The 25,896-nt window shown below is 47.2% G+C and overlaps 1 protein-coding gene across 4 annotated transcripts in view; it reads left to right on the top strand.

The window, feature by feature from the left end:
• The window catches only part of r3hdm1 (R3H domain containing 1), a 48,731-nt gene that overhangs the window by 9,329 nt on the left and 13,506 nt on the right, over positions 1-25,896 (top strand). For 3 of the 4 annotated variants that reach the window (XM_080834506.1, XM_080834507.1, XM_080834508.1), the window contains exons 2-18: positions 1,740-1,993; positions 3,609-3,897; positions 7,674-7,715; positions 8,298-8,381; positions 10,966-11,098; positions 12,299-12,377; positions 12,582-12,641; positions 13,176-13,316; positions 13,511-13,619; positions 13,895-13,990; positions 14,716-14,744; positions 15,044-15,097; positions 15,654-15,871; positions 19,384-19,535; positions 20,198-20,299; positions 24,859-25,116; positions 25,770-25,884. In XM_080834506.1, coding sequence (XP_080690632.1) covers positions 3,658-3,897; positions 7,674-7,715; positions 8,298-8,381; positions 10,966-11,098; positions 12,299-12,377; positions 12,582-12,641; positions 13,176-13,316; positions 13,511-13,619; positions 13,895-13,990; positions 14,716-14,744; positions 15,044-15,097; positions 15,654-15,871; positions 19,384-19,535; positions 20,198-20,299; positions 24,859-25,116; positions 25,770-25,884 — 1,912 coding nt within the window. In that variant the 5' untranslated portion in view covers positions 1,740-1,993; positions 3,609-3,657. The remainder of the gene's footprint in view (positions 1-1,739; positions 1,994-3,608; positions 3,898-7,673; positions 7,716-8,297; positions 8,382-10,965; positions 11,099-12,298; positions 12,378-12,581; positions 12,642-13,175; positions 13,317-13,510; positions 13,620-13,894; positions 13,991-14,715; positions 14,745-15,043; positions 15,098-15,653; positions 15,872-19,383; positions 19,536-20,197; positions 20,300-24,858; positions 25,117-25,769; positions 25,885-25,896) is intronic. The other variant, XM_080834509.1, reaches the window with a different exon arrangement.

A 25,896-nucleotide genomic window follows, 5' to 3' on the forward strand; every position in this document is an offset into this window, starting at 1 on the left:
GTGTGGTTATGGATATGATGGTGTGTGTTTGTGGGTGTGTGGGTGGATGTGTGTGTGTGTGTGTAAGCGTGATTAATGTGGCGTCTGTGCTGGTTTAGAGCTGTTAGAGCTCCACAGGGGTAGAAAAGCACCATGGCTCTTCATTCTCTCTCTCTCTCTCACTCGTCCCCTTCTTTGTCCATCTCTTTCTTTATTTCTCACACACCACTTCTCTCTGTCCAACACTGTCTGCCAGAAAGACTTGCCCATCAATACCAAGATGTGTGTGTGTGTGTGTGTGTGTGTGTGTGTGTGTGTGTGTGTGTGTGTGCACAATTCTTGCATTCTCTGTGGCACTGCCAGTGAGCTCCAGGGTGTTGGCTGAGTCTTGTTCTCCCGCTCCCGCTCCCGCTCCCTTGACTCCTGTTTGAGCTCCAGGTCCTCTGATGCCACCCCCCCCCCCCACACACACACACACACACACACACTCACACACACCCCTCTGGGCTGTGTCTACTTGGCTTTGAGGGCACAGAGAGTTTGGAAGCGATTGTAGAATGGATAAGAAGTGAAGAGTGCAATCCACTTGACCTTTTTTTTCCCCCCTTCCTTCCTCCGTCATCCCAAGTTGGCATCCAAGTGTGTGTGTGTGTGTGTGTGTGTGCACTTTGTGTGTGTGTGTTGGCTAGCCTGGGTCCAGCTGGGCATACAGGAGCCAACTCTCAGGCGGTGTGTGTGTGTGCCTGTATGCGTGCCAGATCGGTGTTAGATCCTGGGCCCGTGCCCGTAGGGAGTGAGGGGGGAAGAGGATGGGGGATTAGTGGCAGGGGACCAGAGGGAGATGTGGATCAGGGACCGGGGTGCCAGCCGTCCCAAGCCAAGGCCGACTCTCAGCCCTTCTGTCTTCCCCTGCAAATAATATAATAAATAAAAACAATCAATACGGTGACATCGCAATATTTCTGCTCGCTCGCAATACGTGACTGATACACCAAATAATGATACATTTGTTCAGACTTACGGCAGTTAAAACTAATGTATCCATTCTGGGATTCCAGAGCCTCTCTACCCTCTCCAACCTTGTGTTCTTGATGGAGTGCTAATGGTCCTGAAACAGGCAGGCAGGAAGAAGACATTCCACTAAAACAGGCCTTTAACAGTTAATGCCCGGTATTAGAGCGCACTTTACATGATTTCCATTCTGTAAAAAAGCTGTTTCTTGGAAAGATATCGAAAGATTTCGTGATTTAAAATTGGGTTGTGAGTTAAGCAGATGCCCGCTGCTACACACTACTCTCTCAGGTCTTTTTTATCTCAACCGGCAGTTTTGTGTCGACAAGGACTCTTGTCCAGGCCTTGCAGTTAGAGGGCATCTTGGGAGAGTGTCTTGTCTAGGTTTTGTGTGAAATGCTGTGCCTCTAGAATATTTGTGTGTGTGTTTGCGGGGGAGGCAATGTTGTCACTCAAGCCTGCTTGTGTGTTTGTCAGTCTTTTCTGTAAAAAAAAAAAAAAAAAAACTTCCATTTCTTGTCGCATGCAAGATTGATGCCTCAGCTCTCGGCATCAGAGGACCTACACACACACACACACACACACACACCGCTCGCTTACCAACTTGATTTGAATTCCCTCCTTGTGCCTCACACTTGCACCCTTCTGCCCTTGGCCTGGCTCATCAAACTGACCTCTGCCCCTTGCTGTCTCTCTCTCTCTCTCTCTCTGTGTGTGTGTGTGTGTGTGTGTGTGTGTGTGTGTGACAGGTGTCAGAGGGGAATGAGTGGCGTGTGGGCAGGCAGTGCTGGCGTGACAGGGCCCTGCAGCTGCCTCTGGTGACAGGGACATGGGAGACTCTCCCCCAGCTTGCGGCTCACTCAGGCTCAGCACCACAGACTCCCCAGCGCCCCCACACACACTCCTCCTGCTCCCGGAGCCCACGCTCCTGCTCACGCTCCCCCTCCGCACCCCAGCGCCCAGCAGGACCCCACTCCAGGACCAGCAGCAGAGACCACATCGGGTAAGACACGCAGGCACACACACACACACACACACACCCTCCAGGACCAGCAGCAGAGACCACATCGGGTAAGACACGCAGGCACACACACAAACACACACACACACACACACACACACCCTCCAGGACCAGCAGCAGAGACCGCATCGGGTAAGACACATACACACACACACCCTCCAGGACCAGCAGCAGAGACCGCATCGGGTAAGACACATACACACAAACATACACACTCACACACACTTCAGGACCAGCAGAAGAGACCGCATCGGGTAAGATACGCAGGCACACACACACACCCACTCACCCACTCACGCACTAAGACCAGCCGGGCATCGGGTAACACACAGTGGGGGTAATGATTCACTCTTAGAATCGGAAACCAGTTTTAACGTTAAAGATACTATTTCAATTTGTAAAACTAAAAATGAATGTTTACTTTAAACAAATTATAAGAACTGTATCAGAATGCATCACATCGGATCGCATCGAATTGTTCCATATTAAGATGTATTGCCCATATCTCTAGATGCGTATCAGATCGCATTAAAAGGAAGAGACACACATCCCTAACACACTATGCATGAACGCACACACACTCGCTCTAGGACAAGCAGCAGAGACTGCATTGGTTAAAACACATTTGCACTTTCAAAGGAGCACGCACACACACACACACACACACACACACACACACACACACACACACACACACACAGACACACAACAATTAAATCTGGTGAAAATCGTACGGGTACAACAGTGACAACTCTGCTAAGTAACACAAGCCGTCTCGGTTATACGCAGAGGATTTATGCAGTGTCAGATGAAGTGTTTGTCTCTGATGAATCCTTCCTACTAGTGTTGTGCGATTGAATAAGGAACATTTAGTTCATTGACATTTTTATTGATATCGAAGGAATAGAGAGCAGGAATAAAAGGGATTACAGTTTAAAGTATTCATAAGTATAAAAGTTTAAGGTATTTATTTATTTAAAGCAGATGCACACAGACTTCTGTGAGCCAGTAGATCGAAATAGGCTGTCAAGGATGACTTCATTCACTTTTCTCTCAACCACACACACACACACACACACACACACACACACACACCTGTCCTCTTCCTCCTGTGTTGGTAATTGAGAGGTTGTAGACCAGGCTTAATTAACGTGTCCTAGAGATGATGGCACCATAATGGGCCAGATGTTTCTCTCCAACCCCAGCCAAAACGCCTGGTCCCAACAACGCACACACACGCACTCGCGCACAAGTGAGAGACTGAATCGCCTTGTTTTCAAACCTCTTAACGACCCACTAACGATCAAGTGCTACGTTAGCACAATCCACCACAGCTTTATTGTGTGTGTGTGTGTGTGTGTGTGTGTGTGTGTGTGTGTGTGTGTGTGTGTGTGTGTGTGTGTGTGTGTGTGCGCGTGCGTGCGTGCGTACAAGTCCCCTGCCTGTGGTAGGCTGCCGTGTGTGTGTGTGCAGGTCCCGTGCCTGTGCTAGGAGCTGGGCTGTGAATCCTGTCTGATCTGTGTGTGTGTTTAGGTCCCATGCCTGTGGTAGGAGCTGGGCTGTGAACACTGTCTGATGTGTGTGTGTGTGCACGCAGGTCCCGTGCCTGTGGTAGGAGCTGGGCTGTGAACCCTGTCTGATCTCTGATGAGGATGTCTGAGACCGTCGCTGCCAAGGAGCGGCCCGAGGCGATGAAGGTTCCGGAGGCCACCGAGAGCGACGCCAGCGCGAGCGACACCAGCAGCACCCCCACCGGAACCGACCCGCTGCCGGCCCAGAATCAACCCCCTACACACCCCGTCAGCCAGAGCCCGCCCCCGCGTGCAGCCAGCAGCGAGCCCGACCAATCGGAAGAGTGCTGCCATGACGACAAGACCGAGGTACAGGTGAGGACACTCAAAAATATGCTATTCTATCTATGTGGTGACACTTCTTTATATGGAGGAAGGGAGAGATCGAAAGAAAGAAACATTAGAAAGGTGTGTGTCTGTGTGTCTGTGTGTGGCAGTGGACTTGACATTGAATTCATCTCCTTCTGTGAGCCTTGCAAGAGTCACACCTCTTCTTCCTCTCCTCTCCCCTCTTCTCCCCTCCTTCCTTGATGCTCACTGGTTAAGGGTGAAGTGCCATTTCTAAAACCAGGGAGATTGACCAGAGGTAAACATAGTTAGCCTGTTGAGGTCAATCACTGAATGAACACAAGCCAAACATCAGCTGAATTTAATTTAATTATCATGGTGGTGCTGGTATATTAATTTATCAAGTTATTACAGCTGCTATGAAACCAGCGTCAAGCTATAATTTTTTTTTTTCTTTTAACAGCTATTAGGTTTATAGCCTCCGTTGATTAAAATTCTCTTCTTTTTGAACTTAACGAAGATTTCTCCAAAGTGCGTTTGTTCAATGTTTGTGTATACATACATCAGGTGTGGTAGGGTATTATAAAAGCGCTATACTGTATGCATAGGTAACGACCTGTCAAAAATAAGGATATGTGCGTTAATAGGTTTAAATAGAGTGAATTTAAGGACATTGGATACTGTAAACTTAGGAATAGTGGTTCCAAAAACATTGTTGAATATTTTGACCCCAGTGACGTGAAGCCATTTAATCCAGTGTTTGCAACTTCATGGCAAAATTCAGATGTTGACTTGACATTGAGGTAATCTTAAAGTTATCTAGAAAGTCTCTGGTTTTACTAATGTTGGTGCTGCCAGGAGAAATATATTATTATTTTATCATGCTTGGACTAGACGCCGTAGTTGTTGCACTGCCATGGAAACCGAAAGGCTAAAAGGGCCGATTAGGGAGCCATTCCTGTAAACGATTGAGCTACCTGGTAAGAGCCCCTAGTTCCTGCGATGGAACAGTGCCTTGTAATTCTCCCCACACTGCTTCTGTCGCTCTCTCTCTCCTGCTGCTCCCCCTCCTCTCTCTCTTCTGCTGCTCCCCCTCCTCTCTCTCTTCTGCTGCTCCCCCTCCTCTCTCTCTTCTGCTACTCCCCTCCTCTCCTCTTTCCCCACGCTGCTCCTCTCCTCTCTCTCTCTTCTCCTACTCCCCTCCTCTCTCTCTTCTGCGACTCCTCTCTCTCTCCCTTGCTGCTCCCTCCTCTCCTCTCTCTTTCTTCTGCTACTTTCCTTCTCTCCTCTTCTCTCTCTCCCCTCCTCTCCTCTCTCTCTTCTGCTGCTCTCCTCCTTCCTCACACAGCTGTGTCTCTGCCCTTCTCTCTACCTCTCCCCTTTCCTGTCCTCTTTTCTTTCCTTCTTTCTCTCTTTCTTTCTATCTTTCCTCTCACCCTCTCCATCCATCCCTCCCTTTCACTCAGTCCCTCTTCTGTCCCTCTCTCCTTCTCCCTCCCTCTTACTCTGCCCTCTCTCCCTCCCTCTCACTGTTGCTGTCTCCCTCTTTCCCTCCCCCTCTCCCTCCCTCCATCTCTGTGTTGAGCAGGTCAGGTGCAGTAGCAATGGCACAGGAGTGCTGAGAGCAGCAATTCTTTATCTCCTCCTACTGCTGCCCACTTAGCTGCTCTGCTGGTGCACACACGCGCACACACACACTCACAGTGAGGTACACACACAATCCAAAACATGCACATTCAAACACGCACATTCAAACACACAACCAGGTACACACACACACACACACACACACACAATCCAAAACATGCACATTCAAACACAAACTTGCACACACACACACACGCACACACACGCACACGCACACGCACACATACATACACGCGCACACACACACACACACACACACACACACACACACATACACACATACACACATACACACACACACCCACACACAAAGCCCAGACCCAAACCTTATTAGCAGCTAGTATTATTGCTCACTGTCACCTGCATGCTGCCGAAGGAATGTGCTGCTGCTTCAGATTTTCATCGTCATCAGCTCTGACCAGCTGAAAAGGCCCTGCAACGTTTTATTATCCAGACTGCACATCTGTGTGTGTGTGTGTGTGTGTGTGTGTAAAGCCCAGCAGAGAGTGTGTGTGCAGTTTTGCACCAATTTCTTTCCTTTGTGTCAGCTTGTGTGTGTTCTGAGGACTTTGGATGAATATGTTTCTTTGTGCATACGTAGATGTATGCATTTGAGAGCAAGAATATGCAAATGTATTGGTGTGTGTGTGATAGAATGAGTGTGTTTAAATCTGTGTGTTTGTGTGTCGGTCCAAATAAGGCTGTTTGAATCAGTGCGTGTCTCAATGAGAGGATGTGTATTTGTGTCTGAAGTGTGTGTGTGTGTGTGTGTGTGTGTGTGTGTGTGTTTGTTTGTGTCTGAAGGATGTGTGTGTGTGTGCACGCATGTTGGCGTCTGGTACAGGCACTCCATGCCAGGCCCTCCTGCTCGTGCCCGTCTGTGCTGCCAGCCGGCGGAGTGTGAAGCTCAGCAGCCTCGAGCTGTCCAGCACTGTCACCCGCAGAGGCCCACAGACAGCTCTGCCTCACAGACTCACAGACAGCTCTGCCTCACAGACTCACAGACAGCCTCTGGCCCACAGAGACAGCTCTGCCTCACAGACTCACAGACAGCCTCTGGCCCACAGAGACAGCTCTGCCTCACAGACTCACAGACAGCCTCTGGCCCACAGAGACAGCTCTGCCTCACAGACTCACAGACAGCCTCTGGCTCACAGACAGCCTCTGGCCACAGACTCTTCTAACCTCTGGCATTAAGCCCATAATTGGTCTTCACTATCCCACCTCCTGCCCATATAGGGCCCTCATCCTCCCGCCCATATAAGGTCCTCACTATCATAGCCTCCGCCCCTATATTCCAGATTTTAACCCAGCTATATCTCAAAATATACCCATGTCGTACAACCCTTACATGAAGACACACACACACACACACACACACACACACACACACACACACACACACACACACACACACTGAAAAATCCAGGTCCAGTGAGCAGCCCAGCCCACCCCTCTGCCACACACACACACACACACACCCTGTTCCACAGTCTCACTCCGCTGCCCTCTGCCACAGGCCTGGCCAGCTCTTGGCATCCCCCTGCCATCCCTCACACACACACACACACACATACACACAAGCCATATGCTGCCTCCTGTGCCCTCATCCTGCACACTGGCACCAGAGGTGTGCTCAAATTGGCAAACGGAGTCAAACGCTTGCAAACATTTTCAAAAGTGTTTTTGTGTGCTTTGTGTGTGTTCACAAACGTTTGCAGCAAACGCTATTAGGAGGGTAGGTCTTGGAGAACAGACATGGATGCTGGACAAAGGGTCATAGTTTAAGTCAAAGAAGTCGTACAAAAATATAAAAATGCAAGAGTTTGCACCTCTTGGCACAATCAGATTGCACCTGAGATCCCAAACCCTGATCCCTCACGTAAAACATCACCCCAGACCTTTCCAAAATGGCGGCTCACTCATGCCACCGCAGCTCCTTCAGCAGGGGCCAGATGCTCACCCAGGAGGGGTCATGATTGCGTCTGTCCAAATGTGTGCTGATATGGTCTTCAACTCCGGTTGGCACAAACAATGATTTTTTTTTTTTCCTTCTCTTCTTTCTTCTTTTTGGTTTTCTGTAACAAACAGTGATTTCTTTTTTCCCCCTGTCCTTGTCTTTCTTCCTGTTGTTATTCTGTGACGTACACACACAGCCTGCTTCCCAGACAGCTGCTCCACCTGTGAGAAGGTCTAAGGTAGGGTTGGATGGCATGGCCCTCTGGGTGTTTATCTAAGCCTGGTTTATGCTTGGTTCGCACACATCACCTCGGGGTAGTGGTTTGTTTTGTTTTAGAATGCCGTTTGTTTGCCATGGTTACCAAGGGATGTTGTTGTTGTTGGTTTGATTGATTTTTGTTTTTCCTATTGCTAATGATTTGGCCTGATTGTAACTCGTCTTGTTTGACTGATGGAGAATTGTGTTTCACTCAGTATTTTGGCATGAGTTCTGATTTTCAGATTTTCAGAAATAAGATGCAAGAAGATCTGATTGTAAAATAAATAACTATGGCCATGAATTAACCTAAGAATGCCAGTTTTAATGATTTGAGGAAATGTATCCTGAGCTCTGAAAATCTAAAAACCTAGTCGCCTCTGTGTATTGTGTTCTTTTTTTCAGTTTGGTGTTGTGTTTGCCTGACAGAATTTGTGCGTTGTCGGTTTGCGCGTCTTTTGTGGTGTTTTGATAAAGAGTTGTGGATGCGTTTAATTGTGCGTGAATATGTCTCTGTATCTCTCTAACCCTCACTGATCATGCCCTCTCCCCATCTAATACAAAGTTAAAGTTAGTTCGGAGCCTGGCTGTGTGCGAAGAGTCTTCTTCTCCACCTCCCCCTATAGCCGAGCTGCCACAAGAGCACCAGGTAAACATAGCACCCTCCCCACCCCACTCCACCCGACCCCACTCCACTCCACCCCTCCCCTCTCCACCCCATCACCTGAAAGCCCATCATGTTTAGCTCCAGCGCTTTCCTGTGTGCGTGTGCGTGCGTGCGTGCGCAGTTATGTCAGGGTGCGGACCCACCAGCCCAGCTGCTGCTCTCAAGAATAGAGTTCTCCCAGTGTCAGCATTAAACTCAATAATAGAGCTGTGTGTGTGTCCATTCCCTCAGAGTCCACAAGTCCTGAACTCACTATTGAACACATCCATCATCTGCAGAAAAATGCAATTTTCACTTGTCAGCCACAGAGATGATATGGATTGATATAATTGGTTCCTTTTTACAGAAATCCCATCTCGCAGACTGCTTTATGAAGTTTGCCTTGGGCCATAGCAGCTCGTATTAAGACAACACCCGGCAGTGTCCAAGTGTGTGTGTGTGTGTGTGTGTGTGTGCAAGCACAGGCTTCAAACATCATGACTGACACAAGCTGCATTTTAGACCACACCAAACCTAGAGTGTTTTATTCCATCACTTTCACTTCCCTTTCATCAGAAGACGTGAAGAGACTTTTTTCACCTCTCCTTCCTTTATTTCTCTCTCTCTCTCTCCTTTCATTGCCTTGAGCTTTGATAATGGGCCACTTCCACCCCTCTGAAAGGACTGCAGAATATCTTGCCGGAGAGCGAGGCCAGGAGACGTTTTTAATCAGATTTATGTCCTTGAACGAGTGAATGAGATGTCCTTTCTCCGGGGAGAAGAGAAGAGAAGAGAAACCCTCTATTTATAGTGTCCACAGAGGAGAGCTGCCCATGGAGAGAGAGAGGAGGAAGAGTGAGGGGCAGAGAGAGAGAGGTTGAAGGAGAGAGCTGCCCATGTAGAGAGAGAGAGCGAGAGAGAGAGAGAGAGAAGGAGAGAGGAAGAGGGAGAGAACTGCTCATGGAGAGAGAAGAGGGAGAGGTGGCCTGGGAGGACAAGAGATCTTCTTTGTCTTTCGTTTTTCCCCCATTCTTTTTAGTTTTTTCTTTGCCTATTCTCATCACACACACACACACACACACACACACACACACACACAGACTGAGCCTTTCTAATCCCACCTTGCTTATTCCTTTCCGACTGTTTCTCTTCACCCGGCAGGATGGAGAAAAGGAGACAGGAGAGAGAGAGCAAGAGTAGGCAAGCTAGGGCAGAGGGGGTGGGGGGGAGGTGGTAGGAGAGAGAAAACCATCGAGGAAAAAGAGGGAGGGAGAACGGAGGTGAGGGGGAGGGCGAGGCCAGAATAATGTAAACACTCATGCAGCTGCACACACACACACACACACACACACAGCTCCCCATCCTGCCCTGCGTCCGTGTGAGGCCTTTAAGCCAGACCTGCTCCTCTGGTGTGTGTGCCTGTCTGTGTGCTGTTTGGCTTCAGCGCCCCCGACCCAGGCACCAGCTGTCTCTGGTTCCTATCTGGTGTTCCGTTGTGATCCGGAGCAGTCCTCCCGATCAACACCCAGATCCGGGCCGCAGTGCCTTGTGAGTCCACTTCTGGCAGGGCGGTTGGCAGCCTGTTGGCATCAATGCCACTTGCTGGGGGGGTTGGGGGGGTTGTTTCCCCGTGCCAGATCCGAGAGCGTTCACAGCTGTGGCACTGCCCGCCTTTCCAGAGCAGCCTCTGTAGGAACCGCGGCGGAAAAAAAACACAAAGGCCAACCTGACCTTCAGTAAATAAAACGACACAATCGGAAATGTAAATAAATAATGACAAGATGTTCTGCCCTAATCATGGTAGTGATGCCACAGTAAAGTCGTATGTGTTTGGCCCTAATCATGGTAGTGATGCCACAGTAAAGATGTGTGTGTATTTCCTGTTGCAAGGAGATGATGTTTATTCCCCAACTGTCAGCAGGCTCCACTTCTGCATCCTCACATGTTTAAAGGCCAGAACTTTCACTCTACGCACACTGTGTACCCTCATACTGCTCCTCCTGCAGGGACAGATGAAGGAAAAACATCTTTCCCTGTTCGCTCATCTTTATCTTTGTAAATAGTTTTTCTTAAGTTCTTGGGAAAAATGTGTTTGGGTTTTTTTTCGGAGGGTGTTTAGCTTGGTGAATGGTTGGAGTGAGGAGGATGTGGGGATAGGTGTGTGTGTGGGTGTGTGTGGTGGTAATCCTGTAGATTAATTGCCAAAGTGTTTGCATTCTGGAGCTTATCGGTATCGGCAGCACTGTGTGTTTTCTTGTAAGCTGTATTGGAAACGAAGCAGCTTTTCAGCAATAAACCCTTAAGCGCTTAAAGAAGCGGGCCCCACACATTGACGTGTTTGCACAGCTAAGCATGTAAACCCCTCTTTTAATTATTTAATATCTTTTAATTAACTCCCAACCAAGTGAAGGAGATTAAAATGAGGTGAATTCCACTTGTCTTCGTGAATGGCAGAGATGTTCTGAGCCCTGTTGATCACGGAGCGGGCTCCTGACACACACACACACACACTACTGACGCTTCTGCTTCAATGTGTCTCTCTGTCTCCTCTTCTTGTCCTCCGCTCCTCCTGTTCTCCGCTCTGCAGGATAAGATCCACATCCAGCTGTCCCAGTCCTTCGAGACGGAAGAACAGCCGGTCAGAGATGAAGAGGAGAAGGAGAGGAGCGCCGAAAAGACGGAGAAATCCGAGAAGATGCCAAGGAAGATGCTGTCTAGAGGTGTGTGTGTGTGTGTGTGTGTGTTTGTTAGAAGTGTGAGTTAATTTGTATAATTTGCGGTGTTTGTAGAGGTGTGTAGATGGGTACATGCGTGTGTTTCTGTGTGTTATCTCAGTGTTAACGTGTATCTGTGTGTACACAAAGGAGTATGCACGGGTGTGTGTGTGGGTGCGCACACACATAGGAGTATGCACGGGTATGTGTTGGATTGTTTTTCTGTAACCATGTGTGTGTGTGTGTAGCCATTTCTCCATTGCTTGATGGTGTGTGTGAGCCCTCACACTAAACACTCACGGAAAAACACAGACTGAGGAAGGGAAACAAGACGTGTACACACACACACACACACACACACACACTCTCAAAGGCAGTGTTGTATGCAGGCAGGCTCTCCTGTCAGTTAGATAATGTGTATCCTTTAATTAAGGGAAGATACTGGACTGCAGTGTGTTAATAACAAGCATGCATACACACACTCAAACACACACACACACACACACAGACACTGCTTCTCTTCGGTTAGTCTCTAGAGGGAAGGCGGAGGAGTGAAGAAGAAGAGGATGGGGAAAAAATAGAGAAGAGGGGAAGAATGGTGGGATGAGAGAAAGTGGAGCAGAGGAGAGCTGTGAAGAGGAGAAAGACAGGAGAGGAGTGTGTGTGTGTGTGTGTGTGTGTGTGTGTGTGTGTGTGTGTGGGAGAACTTGCATGTGGAGGCAGAATACTGAGTGCTCTGATGTGGAGCTCATACTCCCACTCAGGCAGATGGAGCGAGCGCTGTTGTCTCCCCCTCCAAACACACACACACACACCACCCCCGCAATCTGGAGGTGGTGACGGCAAAATCTCTCAGCTCCTGCAAATGAATGCCTTGGCTTAACCAAGCCTTTTGTCTGTGTGTCTGCCTCCCTTTTCTCTCTGCTTTGCTGTCTGCCTCCTCCTCTTCCTCCTCCTCCTTCTCTTCATTTCTGCGCCGGTTGCTTTAATCTCTCTGTCTCTCTTTATCTCTGTCTCCTCCGTCTCTTTATCTCTCTCTGTCTGTCTGTCTTCCTGTCTGTCCTCTCTCTCTCTCTCTCTCTCTCTCTCTCTCTCTCTCTCTCTCTCTCTCTCTCTCTCTCTCTCTCTCTCTCTCTCTCTCTCTCTCTCTCTCTCTCTCTCCCCCCCCCCCCCCCCCTCTTGTGGTTGTCGCTATCTGTGTCTCAGATTCCAGCCAAGACTACACGGATTCCACAGGCATCGATCTCCACGAGTTCTTAGTAAACACGCTGAAAAACAATCCCCGGTAGGTAGCCATTGTCTGCCATGGTTTAAGATAAACAAAAACACATGCACACACACACTCAAACACTCACACACGCACACACTCTCACTCATTCACATTAACTTTGTAAATTAATGTATTCTTATATTTAAAGATTCGTTTATACTCACAAACATGTCATGTTCATCTCCGTAAGTGAATGCTAATGGAATCTGTTGTTCCCAGGGATAGGATGATGCTGTTGAAACTGGAGCAAGACATTCTGGACTTCATAAGCAATAATGAGTGAGTCCCCCTGGTGTGTGTGTGTCCCCTCACACGTTAGCTATCAGAAGTCAGGGAAATGGATTATTTTGAGCAGACATTCCTATTCACATTCACAGCAGTACTGAATCCAGTTCACATGCCGCAATTTGAGACACTTTTCATTATGTAATTATTTCTACAGTAAATGCAGCAGAAACACAGAGAGGAGATATAAAGCCATTTGTCTGTGAAATTTGCTCTGCTCTCTTATTGGCATAAAATGGGTTCCTGTTGTGGTATCAATGGTATCCATGGTAATAAGCAGAATCAGGAAGTCTGGCAGTAGAAATATGTGAGCACACATGGACAATTACACGTCAATTCTCTCTGTGCGTGTGCGTGTGTGTGTGTGTGTGTGTGTGTGTGTGTGTGTGTGTGGTTATATGTGAAGGACAGAGACCACATGTCTGTGAATGCCAGCTTGCGTGTGTTTCACCAGAATGTGTTTCCCTCTGTGTGTAGAGTTATATATGTGTGTCACCAGAATGTGTTTCCCTGTGTTTGTGTGTCCAGAAGCCAGAAGAGAAAGTTCCCCCCCATGACGTCTTACCACAGGATGTTGTTACACAGAGTCGCCGCCTACTTCGGCCTCGACCACAACGTCGATCAAACGGGGAAATCAGTCATCATCAACAAAACTAGCAATACAAGAATGTACGTTTTTTTTATATTCTTAACTGATCATTGACCATTGCAGTGTTGTTGAGGGGTCTTTTACAGGGTTTCTCTCTCCCTGGCAACAGATAGACGTGTTCTAGCCAGGTGAATAGGGCCCTGATGTGGGCGTTCATAAATGATGCATGGGATAGCTTTCAACATGCACTGTATTTTTGACTTGCTCCCTTCAGACCGGAACAAAAGTTTTCAGAACATATCAAAGACGACAAGACGGATGACTTCCAGAAGCGCTACATCCTGAAGCGAGATAACTCCAGCCTGGACAGAGACGACGGCTCGGTGTGTTTGCCTCAGCATGCGCGCGCGCGCACACACACACACACGCGCATACACATTCTCACTCTCAATCACTGTCTTTCTCTCACACGCACACACGCACGCACACACACACACACACACACACACACACCCACACACAGATACAGGTGGAGGTCCAGACACAGACACACACATTTTGTCTCTTTCACACATGCACACACACACACACTCTCTTCTACCACCTGCTGAGTGCTGTTGCTAAGCGTGGTGTTGCTAAGCTGCAGATGTTGTTGCAGATGCGAATGCGCCTAAAAGACGACAGGCGGAGCAAGTCCATCGAGGAAAGAGAGGAGGAATACCAACGGGCGCGGGATCGAATATTTGCACAAGACGTGAGGCCCACATTATTAACAATCACACAGCATGCTGCAGTCAGACACGATGGGGGTTTAATTTGGGGAAAGGTGTGCTACACAACGGTACAGTCCGTTTCCACTCAGAGGAGCTTCTATTCAATCACACCTCATTCTCCTACTATTTGTTGTTAACACAAACAATTATACGTGTGCTGTCAAAATGAACATGTTCATTTTAACGATTAAATAGAATTATAGAACGTGTTCAACAAATTAACGCAATTAACACAGCTGCTCGTTCAGTTATTTCTGTTGCATATCATGGTTAAAGCATCTGTGGGCATCCAAGGTGCACCTGACACGGAACTTATCCATCGGGCTGCACACCACGCTCTAACTACCGACCGATGTCAAGCTGACAGTCAGTTTTCAGATTTAATAGGAAATCTGTAGTTCAAAGTTAATAAGATGCTAATTAACAAAAGTATTTCAATTTAAATATACTTAATTTGTGTTGATTTTACATGTATTAAAATGTAAAATCATGAAATGTCCGTTATTACAAGCTCTTAAGAAGAAAAGAAGCCATTATTCACAATTAACTGCAGCTAATTGTGCGATTAATTGCTTATATTTATTTTGAATGGATTAACAGCACTAATTTATACCTTAGTTATGATTTTAAATGTCTTTGTCTGATCCAAAATCAAAAATAAAGAACCGTTTGGTATTTAGACCTGTCTTGTTCTTTTTCCCTCTAGGGCCAAGATCATTTTCAACTAGAAAAGAGGTGAGCACTCCAGCCCCTTTATCCAGCTACACTAACGCGTGTGTGTGTGTGTGTGTGTGTGTGTGTGTGTGTGTGTGTGTGTGTGTGTGTGTGTGTGTGTGTGTGTGTGTGTGTGTGTGTGTGTGTGTGTGTGTGTGTGTGTGTGTGTGTGTGGTAGCCTACCCCATCATCCAGCTACACTATCATACCAATATTTCAGTGCCACATCCCATGGCATAGCTTTCCCCATCATCCAAGCACAGTAATGTTTGAGTGCGTGTGTAAATTATGGATGGTGACAGTTAACCTTCTGACTGCAGGATCCAGGAAGACGAGACGGTCATGAGCACCCACCAACGGAGGCAGATATTCAGGTCTGTGTCTGATGACTTATTCAGTCAACTCACCTTACTGTGGAGAGTCATAACCGAGCCCCTCCCCTTACTTGCTGAGTCATAGCAGAGCCCCTCCCCTTACTTGCTGAGTCATAGCAGAGCCCCTCCCCTTACTTGCTGAGTCATAGCAGAGCCCCTCCCCTTACTTGCTGAGTCATAGCAGAGCCCCTTCCCTTACTGCTGAGTCCTAGCAGAGCCCCTGTGTGTTAATGGGGGTGCTTGTTAATTAATACTTAGTTGCTGGCAATCATCATCAGCTTCATTTATGTTTTTATAAACTCCTGCTGTTGGATCAGTCCACAGCACAGTTGACTGGGTTTGTTCCTCTCCTCGGTCACTTGAGTATGTGTAGCCTAAGGGCTGAGTTATGGATCCCTTTTAATTCATTTGATTTCGATGAAGCAAAACATCATTATAAGTTGGGCTCCTTGTTATGGCTCATCCTGCCAGCATCAGTTAGAAATGAAGTGTGTGTGTGTGTGTGTGTGTGTGTGTGTGTGTGTGTGTGTGTGTGTGTGTGTGTGTGTGTGTCCAGGTTGAGGGACGGGCGCTCGGCCAACAGTCGTCAGAGCAGCTCTGAGAACGAGCCGAAGTACGGCGAGCCTCGGCCGTGGAGCAGCACTGACTCGGACAGCTCGCACCGTAACCTCAAGCCGGCCATGCCCAGGGCAAGCAGCTTCAGTGGCATCTCCGTGCTCATCCGCGGGGACAGCTCCGGCAGCAGCAAGAGCACCGGCCGCCTCTCCAAGACAGGCAAGGACGGACACACACACACACGCACTCACACACTCACACACACCCCCACACCCCCAACAGCAGCAAGAGCACCGGTTGCCTCTCAAAGACAGGCAAGGACAGACACACACACTTGCGCACACACACACTCACACACACAATTGCCCACACTTGCGCACGCACACACTCGCGCACGCACACACACACTCGCGCACGCACATACATACACTCACACACCTCCAGCAGCAGCAAGAGCACCAGCCGTCTCTCCAAGACAGGCAAGGACGGACACACACACTCTCACACACTCACACACCTCCAACAGCAGTAAAAGCACCCAACGCCTCTCCAAGACAGGCAAGGATGGACACACACTCACACTCACACTCACACTCACACTCTCACACTCACCTCCAACAGCATTGAGAGTACCAGTACACACATATACAAATGTACATTTGGATATACACAAGGATGTGGTATTATTTATAACCATACTAAAACATCCGTACATACTTAAAGGCATATAAAAAAAAAACTGTATGCACAGACACAGATATGTGATTTAATTGGTCCCATAAAAGCACTTTTAGATATCAGATGATCAGTCAGGCACACACACACACACACAGGCACACACACACACACACAGGCACACACACACACACACAGGCACACACACACACACACACACACACACACACACAGACATCAGAGCTTTCTGAAACACTCTCAAAGCAACACGTCTGGAAGATGTAGCATGCATAAATAAACATTTGCATGAACAGTCGTGTGTTCACAGCACATCAACCCCGTCCTGTCCTCCATTCTGTGGTGTGATGTATGCGAACAGCATGGTTGAGCGAAACACCTGTTTCAGATAGCAGACAAAAGCACCATCCTGACATTGGGCCCTGCCAATCAAATGCAGATTTGCACCCAGTCTCAGTGAACGACTCCAAAGACGTCTGAAGGTCAGAACGATTCAGCGTGACTGAAGAAGCTTTTAAGGCAGTTTGGGATAGAAATAGTAGTTTGGCTGGAAAGTGATACACAGCCCTTAGGATATTAAAAGAGAGAGAGAAAGAGGGAGCGTGAGGGATGGAGGGAGGGAGAGAGGGCGAGCGCTACTCTTCTCTGCATTTGATTCGGTTTACAATGTCTGCTATCTAACGTTGCTTTAAAGTGCACCATATTAGATGCCTGAATTCTTTTTATTTTTTTCCCATTTTGTGATATTGGTTTGCAAGATTTGGGGTCCACCCCCTCAGGGAGAAGGTGTGAGTGGGCCTTTTCTTCACCTCCACACTTCTCTCGCTCTCTTCTCTCTCTCTCTCTCTCTCTTCTCTCCATCTTTCTCTTTCTGCCCCTCATCTTGCCTTTCAGTCCAGCCAGAAATAACCATACGCACACACAACTGCATGTCTGTCTGACATTAAAACCCCAATACACACACACACACACACCTGCATGCTATCTGTGCGAAAAACACCCCTCGCTGTCTCCCTATCTCGCCACGCTATCCTCCCCTCCTGTCAGAGGAAAACAAAGGCCATCCATATTCATCACCCGCGCAGGCCTTGAATTCATTGGTTATCAATGCCTTGGCATTTAGGAAGAAGAGCGGAGTCCTCTTCCCCCCCATTAATATTTCATAGTCGTATAATGGCTCCACGCCCCTCCCTCCCTCATGGAAGTCCAGTGGTGTTTGGAGAGCTGACGGACTTCGCTCTGCTCCTAGAGGGCCGAGTCGTATCGAACCTCGGCACTATTGGAGTCCTTTCACTGCCTCTCTCCCTCTCTCCCTCCTCCCGAGTGTTTGGCCCTGAGGTCGGCTCAATCAGCACAATGGCTGAGTGGGTGAATACCAGCGTCTTGGAATTTACCCAGAAGAATGTCAATGCTCCCTGCTAAAGACGCCACCGATCAATTGGCAATCGAAGTCCTTTGATGCGCCAATCACGGCCACACACACACACTGAGTCCCGCTGGTCGTCCCAGAAGTGTATAGCCAATGAATTCATGCCGCGCCCCCCCCCCCCCCCCCCCAGCCCCTCCATTGATGTTTGCATCTGTGGTCCGTTCAGTCGTGTTGGTGGTGAAGTCGTGTACCAACACCCCCCCTCCGCTTACTGTTCCTGATGCTGCCCCCTAGTGGTGTAGTCGTGTACCATCACATCCCCCCCCCCCCCTCCGCTTCCTGTTCCTGATGCTCCCCCCTAGTGGTAAAGATCCCGCTCTGATTGCTCCCTCCCCAGGTTCAGAGTCGTCTAGTAGTGTAGGCTCCTCGACGGGGTCTCTCCCTCGCGCCCAGCCTCCTCCGACGCCCCTCCCTACTGCAGCGGTGACGGTGCGCCCCCCTGCGGGTCCCTCCGTGGCCCCCCCGGCCCCCACCGCTGCGCCGGCCCCGGCCCCCCAAGCGTCCTATCCTCCGGCCAGCTCGAGCGGCTGCGTGGCCTACGAGCCGGCCCGCACCCGGCCACCGCCGCCGCAACCCTTCTCCTCTTCTAACACCACTAGCTACTATCTGCTTCCTGTAGAAGCTGCAGGGATTCCGCCCGGCAGCATACTGTTCAACCCACACACAGGTGGGTGACCTCACCTGTCTTTCCAGAGCGGCCTAGGGTGGGGTGGGGATGGGGGGCGTCTGAAGCCGATTCCCCCACAGTCTGCCTCGATCAGGATCACTTGTTCAGTGAGAGACAGTGGGGTTGTCTGCTGTTACAGGCCCCCAACCCCTCCCCCCCCCCCCCCCCCCCCTCTTTTACTCTCACTATAACTCTGTAGAAAGGCTTGTAGTTGGGGACAAGAAGTCAGCCTTTACCCTGGCTATCAACCCTGTGTGCGTGTGCTTCTGCGTGCGTGCGTGCGTGTTTGTGTGTGTGTGTGTGTGTGTGCGTCTCTTTTCTGTCTTCTCCTTGCTCTGCTTTGATCAGTGCGCTCTTCTACCAAACTAACATGACTTACCGCCGATACTTACGGCACAGGTAGCCTGGAATATAAACTAAAGAAACTTACCGCCGATACTAACGGCACAGGTAGCCTGGAATATAAACTAAAGAAACTTACCGCCAATACTAACGGCACAGGTAGCCTGGAATATAAGAAACTTTCCGCCGATACTAAAGAAACTTAGGGGTCATGACCACATTTTGTGGAAAATTGTGAGATGATGCGTTTGTATTGCAAGTTTCCAGGTGTTTTTTTCACACCACTTTTTAAATGGTATCTAAGTTTGTAAATGCAACTTAACTAATTGGTTACCCAATTATTTTTTGGGAACGTAGCATAAGGGTCTGACCTTGGAACAGTTTTCTGTGATGCGCGTTTAAGGTTTGAGAGGTAAAGTTGAACATGCTTAAGAGCAGACAAGCTTTGCAAAAGCAAGTGAATGTTTGGATAACTTTAAACATCACTGTGGTATATATGTATCTTGTGTGTGGGTGTGGGTGTGGGTGTGTATGGATGTATGTGGAGGATTTACGTGTGTGTCTGTCTAATATAAAATGATTGCGGATCTCCATCCTCAGGCCAGCCCTTTGTCAACCCTGACGGAAGTCCTGTGGTGTATAACCCAAGCATGACCTCACAGGGGCGGGGACAGCAAGCCCTGCCCCTCCCACCGCCCCCGCCCCCTCCCCCGCCTGTGCCACACCAGCAAGCCAATCACGTGCTCGCCCAGGTGAGTTCGGCCAATCAGAGGCCTAGCGCCACATTGCCCTTCATCTCTTCTGAACTGGGACAGATGAGGTCGTCTGTTTTCACCTCTGCTTGTGACCGACATCCTCTCCGGAGTTCCACTTTACTTTCTGTCTGCTTTCTCTTTCCCCCCCTTTTTTCTATTCCTCCTTTATCTCACCCTCTTCTCCTCCATCTCTTCTTTTTTCTCTTCATATCCTTGTCCCTCTCTCTCATACTTTCCTTCTCTGCTCTCTCACTACCCTCCTCTTCTCATCACCCTCTCCATCTCTTCCCCTCTCTCTCTCTCTCTCCATCTCTCTCTTTCTCTCTCCATCTCTCTCTTTCTCCATCTCTCTCTTTCTCCTCTCTCTCTCTCTCTCATCACTCTCTTCTCATCAACCTTACCATCACTATTTCCCCTCTCTCTCTCTTTCTCCATCTCTCTCTTTCCTCTCTCTCTCTCTCTCTCTCTCTCTCTCTCTCTCTCTCTCTCTCTCTCTCTCTCTCTCTCTCTCTCTCTCTCTCTCTCTCTCTCTCTCTCTCTCTCACTCTCTTCTCATCAACCTTTCCATCACTCTTTCTCCTCTCTCTCCCTCCATCCCTCTCCTCTCTTCCTCCTCTTCTCATCACCCTCTCCATCTCTCTCCTCTCTTCCTCCTCCAGCCAGTGCGAACTCTCCAGCCCCAAGCGCAGCCTGTCCAGTACTCCACCATCTCTTTCCAGCCTCAGCTCCTGCCTGTCTCCCCTAACCAACAATACACTGTGGTACTTCTCTCTCCTTTTCACCCACTCTCTATCCCCCACTCCCCCACCTTCTCTTCTCTTTCTTTTCTCATCCCTCTCCTCCTCTTCTTATCCCTCTTCTTTTCTTATCCCTCTCCTCCTCTTCTCATCCCTCTCCTTCTCTTCTTATCCCTCTCCTCCTCTTCTCATCTTCTTATCCCTCATCCACTTCTCTGCTTTCTAGCCCTCTCCTATTCTCCTCTGTCTATCTTTGCTTTTTTCTTTTCTATCCCTTTCTCCTCTCCTTATTGTGTCCCTCTCGAGTCAACTCTTTCCTCTCGTCTGTGCCCTGCCCTTTCCTTCTAGTTCTCTTCTCTTTCAGTACACTTTTCTGTACTTCCACTTTTCCTTCTTTTCATCCTGCACCCCTTTTCCATATCTCTCTCTCTCTCCTCTCTACTTTTACTCAATAGAAAACTGTTAGGTCTATACAAGAAGTGTATTTTGTTTTGGAAAGTCATTGTTTGCCATTTGGTTTAATAAGGTATATTTATGCCTGTACTGTGTCAGTTATTCCTCAGGTAATGTAGTTTCCCTATGCTAGAACCCTTTAGTCAACGTTTGTTTTTATTTTTATATATACAGCCGCGGAAAAAATTAAGAGACCACTTAAAAATTATCAGTTTCTCTGGTTTTACTATTTATTGGTATGTGTTAAAGTAAAATGTACATTTTTGTTTTATTCTATAACCTACTGGCAACATTCCTACCAAATTTCAAATAAAAATATTGTCATTTAGATCATTTATTTGCAGAAAAATGACAATTGGTCAAAATAGCAAAAAAGATGCAGTGTCTTCAGATCTCGAATAATGCAAAGAAAACAAGCTCATATTCATTTTTAAACTACACAATACTAATGCTTACACTTAGGAAGAGTTCAGAAATCAATATTTGGTGGAAAAACCTTGATTTAAAATCACAACTTTCATGTGTCTTGGCATGCTCTCCACCAGTCTTTCACATTGCCGTTGGGTGACTTTATGCTACTCCTGGCGCAAGAATTCAAGCAGCTCGGCTTCTTTTCATGGCTTGTGACCATCCATCTTCCTCTTGATCACATTTCAGAGGTTTTTGATGGGATTCAGGTCTCGAAATTGGGCTGGCCATGACAGGGTCCTGATCTGGTGGTACTCCATCCACACCTTTACTGGCCTGGCTGTGTGGCATGGAGCATTGCCCTGCTGGAAAAAACATTTCTCAGAGTTGGGGAACATTGTCAGAGCTAAAGGAAGCAAGTTTTTCTTCCGGGACAACGTTGTACTTTGCCTGGCTGAGGTTTGTAAAAGACCATAAGGATTGAAAAAAGCGGACTGGAGGGTCTTCTAGTTCGTCTTCTCTGATGAGTCCAATTTTCAGCTTTGCCCAACACATGGTCGTCTGATGGTTAGACGGAGACCTGGAGAGGCCTACAAGCCAGAGAGTCTTGCACCTACTGTGAAATCGGACTCATCAGAGAAGACGAACTTAGAAGAACCTCCAGTCCGCTTTTTCAATCCTTATGGTCTTTTACAAACCTCAGCCAGGCAAAGTACAACGTTGTCCCGGAAGAAAAACTTGCTTCCTTTTGCTCTGACAATGTTCCCCAACTCTGAGAAGTGTTTTTTCCAGCAGGGCAATGCTCCATGCCACACAGCCAAGCCAGTAAAGGTGTGGATGGAGTACCACCAGATCAGGACCCTGTCATGGCCAGCCCAATTTCGAGACCTGAATCCCATAAAAAACCTCTAAAATGTGATCAAGAGGAAGATGGATGGTCGCAAGCCATGAAAAGAAGCCGAGCTGCTTGAATTCTTGCGCCAGGAGTAGCATAAAGTCACCCAACGGCAATGTGAAAGACTGGTGGAGAGCATGCCAAGACACATGAAAGTTGTGATTATAAATCAAGGTAATTCCACCAAATATTGATATCTGAACTCTTCCTAAGTGTAAGCATTAGTATTGTGTAGTTTAAAAATGAATATGAGCTTGTTTTCTTTGCATTATTCGAGATCTGAAGACACTGCATCAATTTTGCTATTTTGACCAATTGTCATTTTTCTGCAAATAGATGATCTAAATGACAATATTTTTATTTGAAATTTGGTAGGAATGTTGCCAGTAGGTTATAGAATAAAACTAAAATGTACATTTTACTTTAACACATACCAATAAATAGTAAAACCAGAGAAACTGATAATTTTGAAGTGGTCTCTTAATTTTTTCCGCGGCTGTATATATATATATATATATATATATATATACAGCCGCGGAAAAAATTAAGATACCACTTCAAAATGATCAGTTTCTCTGGTTTCACTATTTATTGGTATGTGTTAAAGTAAAATGTACATTTTAGTTTTATTCTATAACCTACTGGCAACATTCCTACCAAATTTCAAGTAAAAATATTGTCATTTAGATCATTTATTTGCAGAAAAATGACAATTGGTCAAAATAGCAAAAAAGATGCAGTGTCTTCAGATCTCGAATAATGCAAAGAAAACAAGCTCATATTCATTTTTAAACTACACAATACTAATGCTTACACTTAGGAAGAGTTCAGAAATCAATATTTGGTGGAATAACCTTGATTTAAAATCACAACTTTCATGTGTCTTGGCATGCTCTCCACCAGTCTTTCACATTGCCGTTGGGTGACTTTATGCTACTCCTGGCGCAAGAATTCAAGCAGCTCGGCTTCTTTTCATGGCTTGTGACCATCCATCTTCCTCTTGATCACATTTCAGAGGTTTTTTATGGGATTCAGGTCTCGAAATTGGGCTGGCCATGACAGGGTCCTGATCTGGTGGTACTCCATCCACACCTTTACTGGCCTGGCTGTGTGGCATGGAGCATTGCCCTGCTGGAAAAAACATTTCTCAGAGTTGGGGAACATTGTCAGAGCTAAAGGAAGCAAGTTTTTCTTCTGGGACAACGTTGTACTTTGCCTGGCTGAGGTTTGTAAAAGACCATAAGGGTTGAAAAAAGCGGACTGGAGGGTCTTCTAGTTCGTCTTCTTTGATGAGTCCAATTTTCAGCTTTGCCCAACACATGGTCGTCTGATGGTTAGACGGAGACCTGGAGAGGCTTACAAGCCAGAGAGTCTTGCACCTACTGTGAAATCGGACTGTGAAATAAATGATCTAAATGACAATATTTTTATTTGAAATTTGGTAGGAATGTTGCCAGTAGGTTATAGAATAAAACAAAAATGTACATTTTACTTTAACACATACCAATAAATAGTAAAACCAGAGAAACTGATAATTTTGAAGTGGTCTCTTAATTTTTTCCGCGGCTGTATATATGACCTGATTCTGTTTCTTTAGTGTTGACTTCTTTGCGACTTTAACTTGTCAATGTAGAGCTTTTCTGCGACCTGCTTTTACCAAAACTAAACCAGTTCACCGCCCATTAATATGTGGAGAAGGCCGTAAATAATTAATTGGCCAGCAGATGTTGTGGTGGAAATAGCTCTGAATTGGAAGCACCAAAGGAACCCCCTCGGACGGGCTGTTGAGTTGGTTGATGTAGGTGTTTAAACGGGCCCACCAGACACTGGCTTTGATCTCAGCCCCTTTTATCAGCTAGTGGTGCCCCGCCTCCCCTCGGCCTTGTGGGCACGGGTTGGATAGGACACGTACAGTAACTCTAAATCGTCTTATATATATATGGATGTGGGGAAAAAAATTGCAGAAATTGTAATATCGCGATTTTTCAATATTCTATCGATGCAGCAGTGCTAAGTGTAGTAATATTTATTTGTTTGCTATTATGACAAATTTTATTTTACATACGATGGTACTTACCTCTTCTCTGATAACATTGTTCTGAAGTCCACAAGATGCCGCAATAGGAAGTTAGTTGAGAACAAATTTACCATGCTAAGATGGCTGCAGAGACACCCAGATTGAGAAACGCAATATATGGGAGGAATAAAATCAAAATCAAATCGCAAGATATCACAGAATGAAAACGCAATGCTGTATTGTAAAATGTAAAAAATCACAATAATATAGTATTGTGGACCAAATATGATACTGTCACCTCTGTGACAATTCCCTCCCCTACTCATATATGGCCTAGACATAAGATGTATATGATGAAGATATGTATAAATCGTCTTTTTAGTTGCCGCACATTAAACAACATTAATATATAATTGGATAAACCAAGTCAGAGTGAAACAATAACAAGTCGATAGACAGACAAGACAGATAGATAGACAATAGACATTCATAGACTTTGATCGACTTACAGACAGTTACCATATGAACTAATAGGTTCTCTTCTAGTTTGGTTTGTATTTGAAACTTTCAGAGACTGCAATAAATAGTGATGGATTGGAATTAAACCCACTTGAAACTGTTGATGTATTTTTTTCTGTAATAGACAGGTAATAAACACTAATGTGCTGTAATACATGTTATAAACACGTATGGGCTGTAACACAGGTTATTAACACTAATAGGCTGTAATAGATGGGTTATAAACACTAATAGGCTGTAATAGACAGGTTATAATGCCTACATGAAGCTGACTGGTGTTGTGTTGTCCAGCCACAGGAGGGCCTGAGCGGCCAGTTTAGCCACCTGACCATGGTGCAGCGGCAGCACTCGGGCGACGCCCCCGACCCCCACTCTGCCATGTACCCCTCCTCCGTGGTGGTGCAGGGCCCCCAGCAAGGGGGCTACGTGGTGGGGCCACCCGGTCAGCCGGGCCCCCAGCACACAGCCTACCCGCCCAATCACGCGCCGCCGCCCGTCAGCCAGCAGGTCATGCAACAGCAGAGCTACATGCCACAGCCCATGCAGCAGGTAGGCGTAACGCACACACGGGCACACACACACTCTCATGCTCGCATTCACACCGTATACATACACACACTTATGCACACCTTACACATACACACACACTTATGCACACCGTACAAATACACACACACTTATGCACACAGTACAAATACACAAGCAGCTTCAAGAACACACACATATAGTACCGCACACACACGCTCACACACGGGCACACACTCACGCTTGCATTCACACTGAACACATACACACACTTACGCACACCGTACAGATACACACACACACACATACACACTTATTCACACCGTACAAACACACACAGGTTGAAGAACACACACATAAAGTACCGCACGCACACACTCACTCATACCTTTGCACTTTAAGGAGCTCACACACATACTTTATCATCACACAAAGTTATGCGCATACACACACAAACACAGTCCACCCCCTCCTCATTCGGCCTAAACTCATTTACAAACACGCTCTCTAGTAAGCAGCTCTCTGGGGTGCCCTTAAATATGGTGTGTGTGTGTGTGTGTGTCCCTATAGGTGCCTTCTCTTTAATATGATCAGAGTGTGTATGTGGGTTTGCTTTCTGCTTCGCTCTGATGGCTAGAAACCCATCTGAAAATGTGTTTGTGTGTGTGTGTCCACAGATGACTGCGTGCTACTGCGCTCCAGGGCAGTACCCACACTCCAGCCAACAGCACTACCGGCCCGTCACACCCTTACACTACAGCAGCCCCCAGAACCAGCCCCCTCAACAGACAGGTAACACACGCA

Source organism: Sprattus sprattus (assembly GCF_963457725.1).
Source record: "Sprattus sprattus genome assembly, chromosome: 3".
Lineage (NCBI taxonomy): Eukaryota > Metazoa > Chordata > Actinopteri > Clupeiformes > Clupeidae > Sprattus > Sprattus sprattus.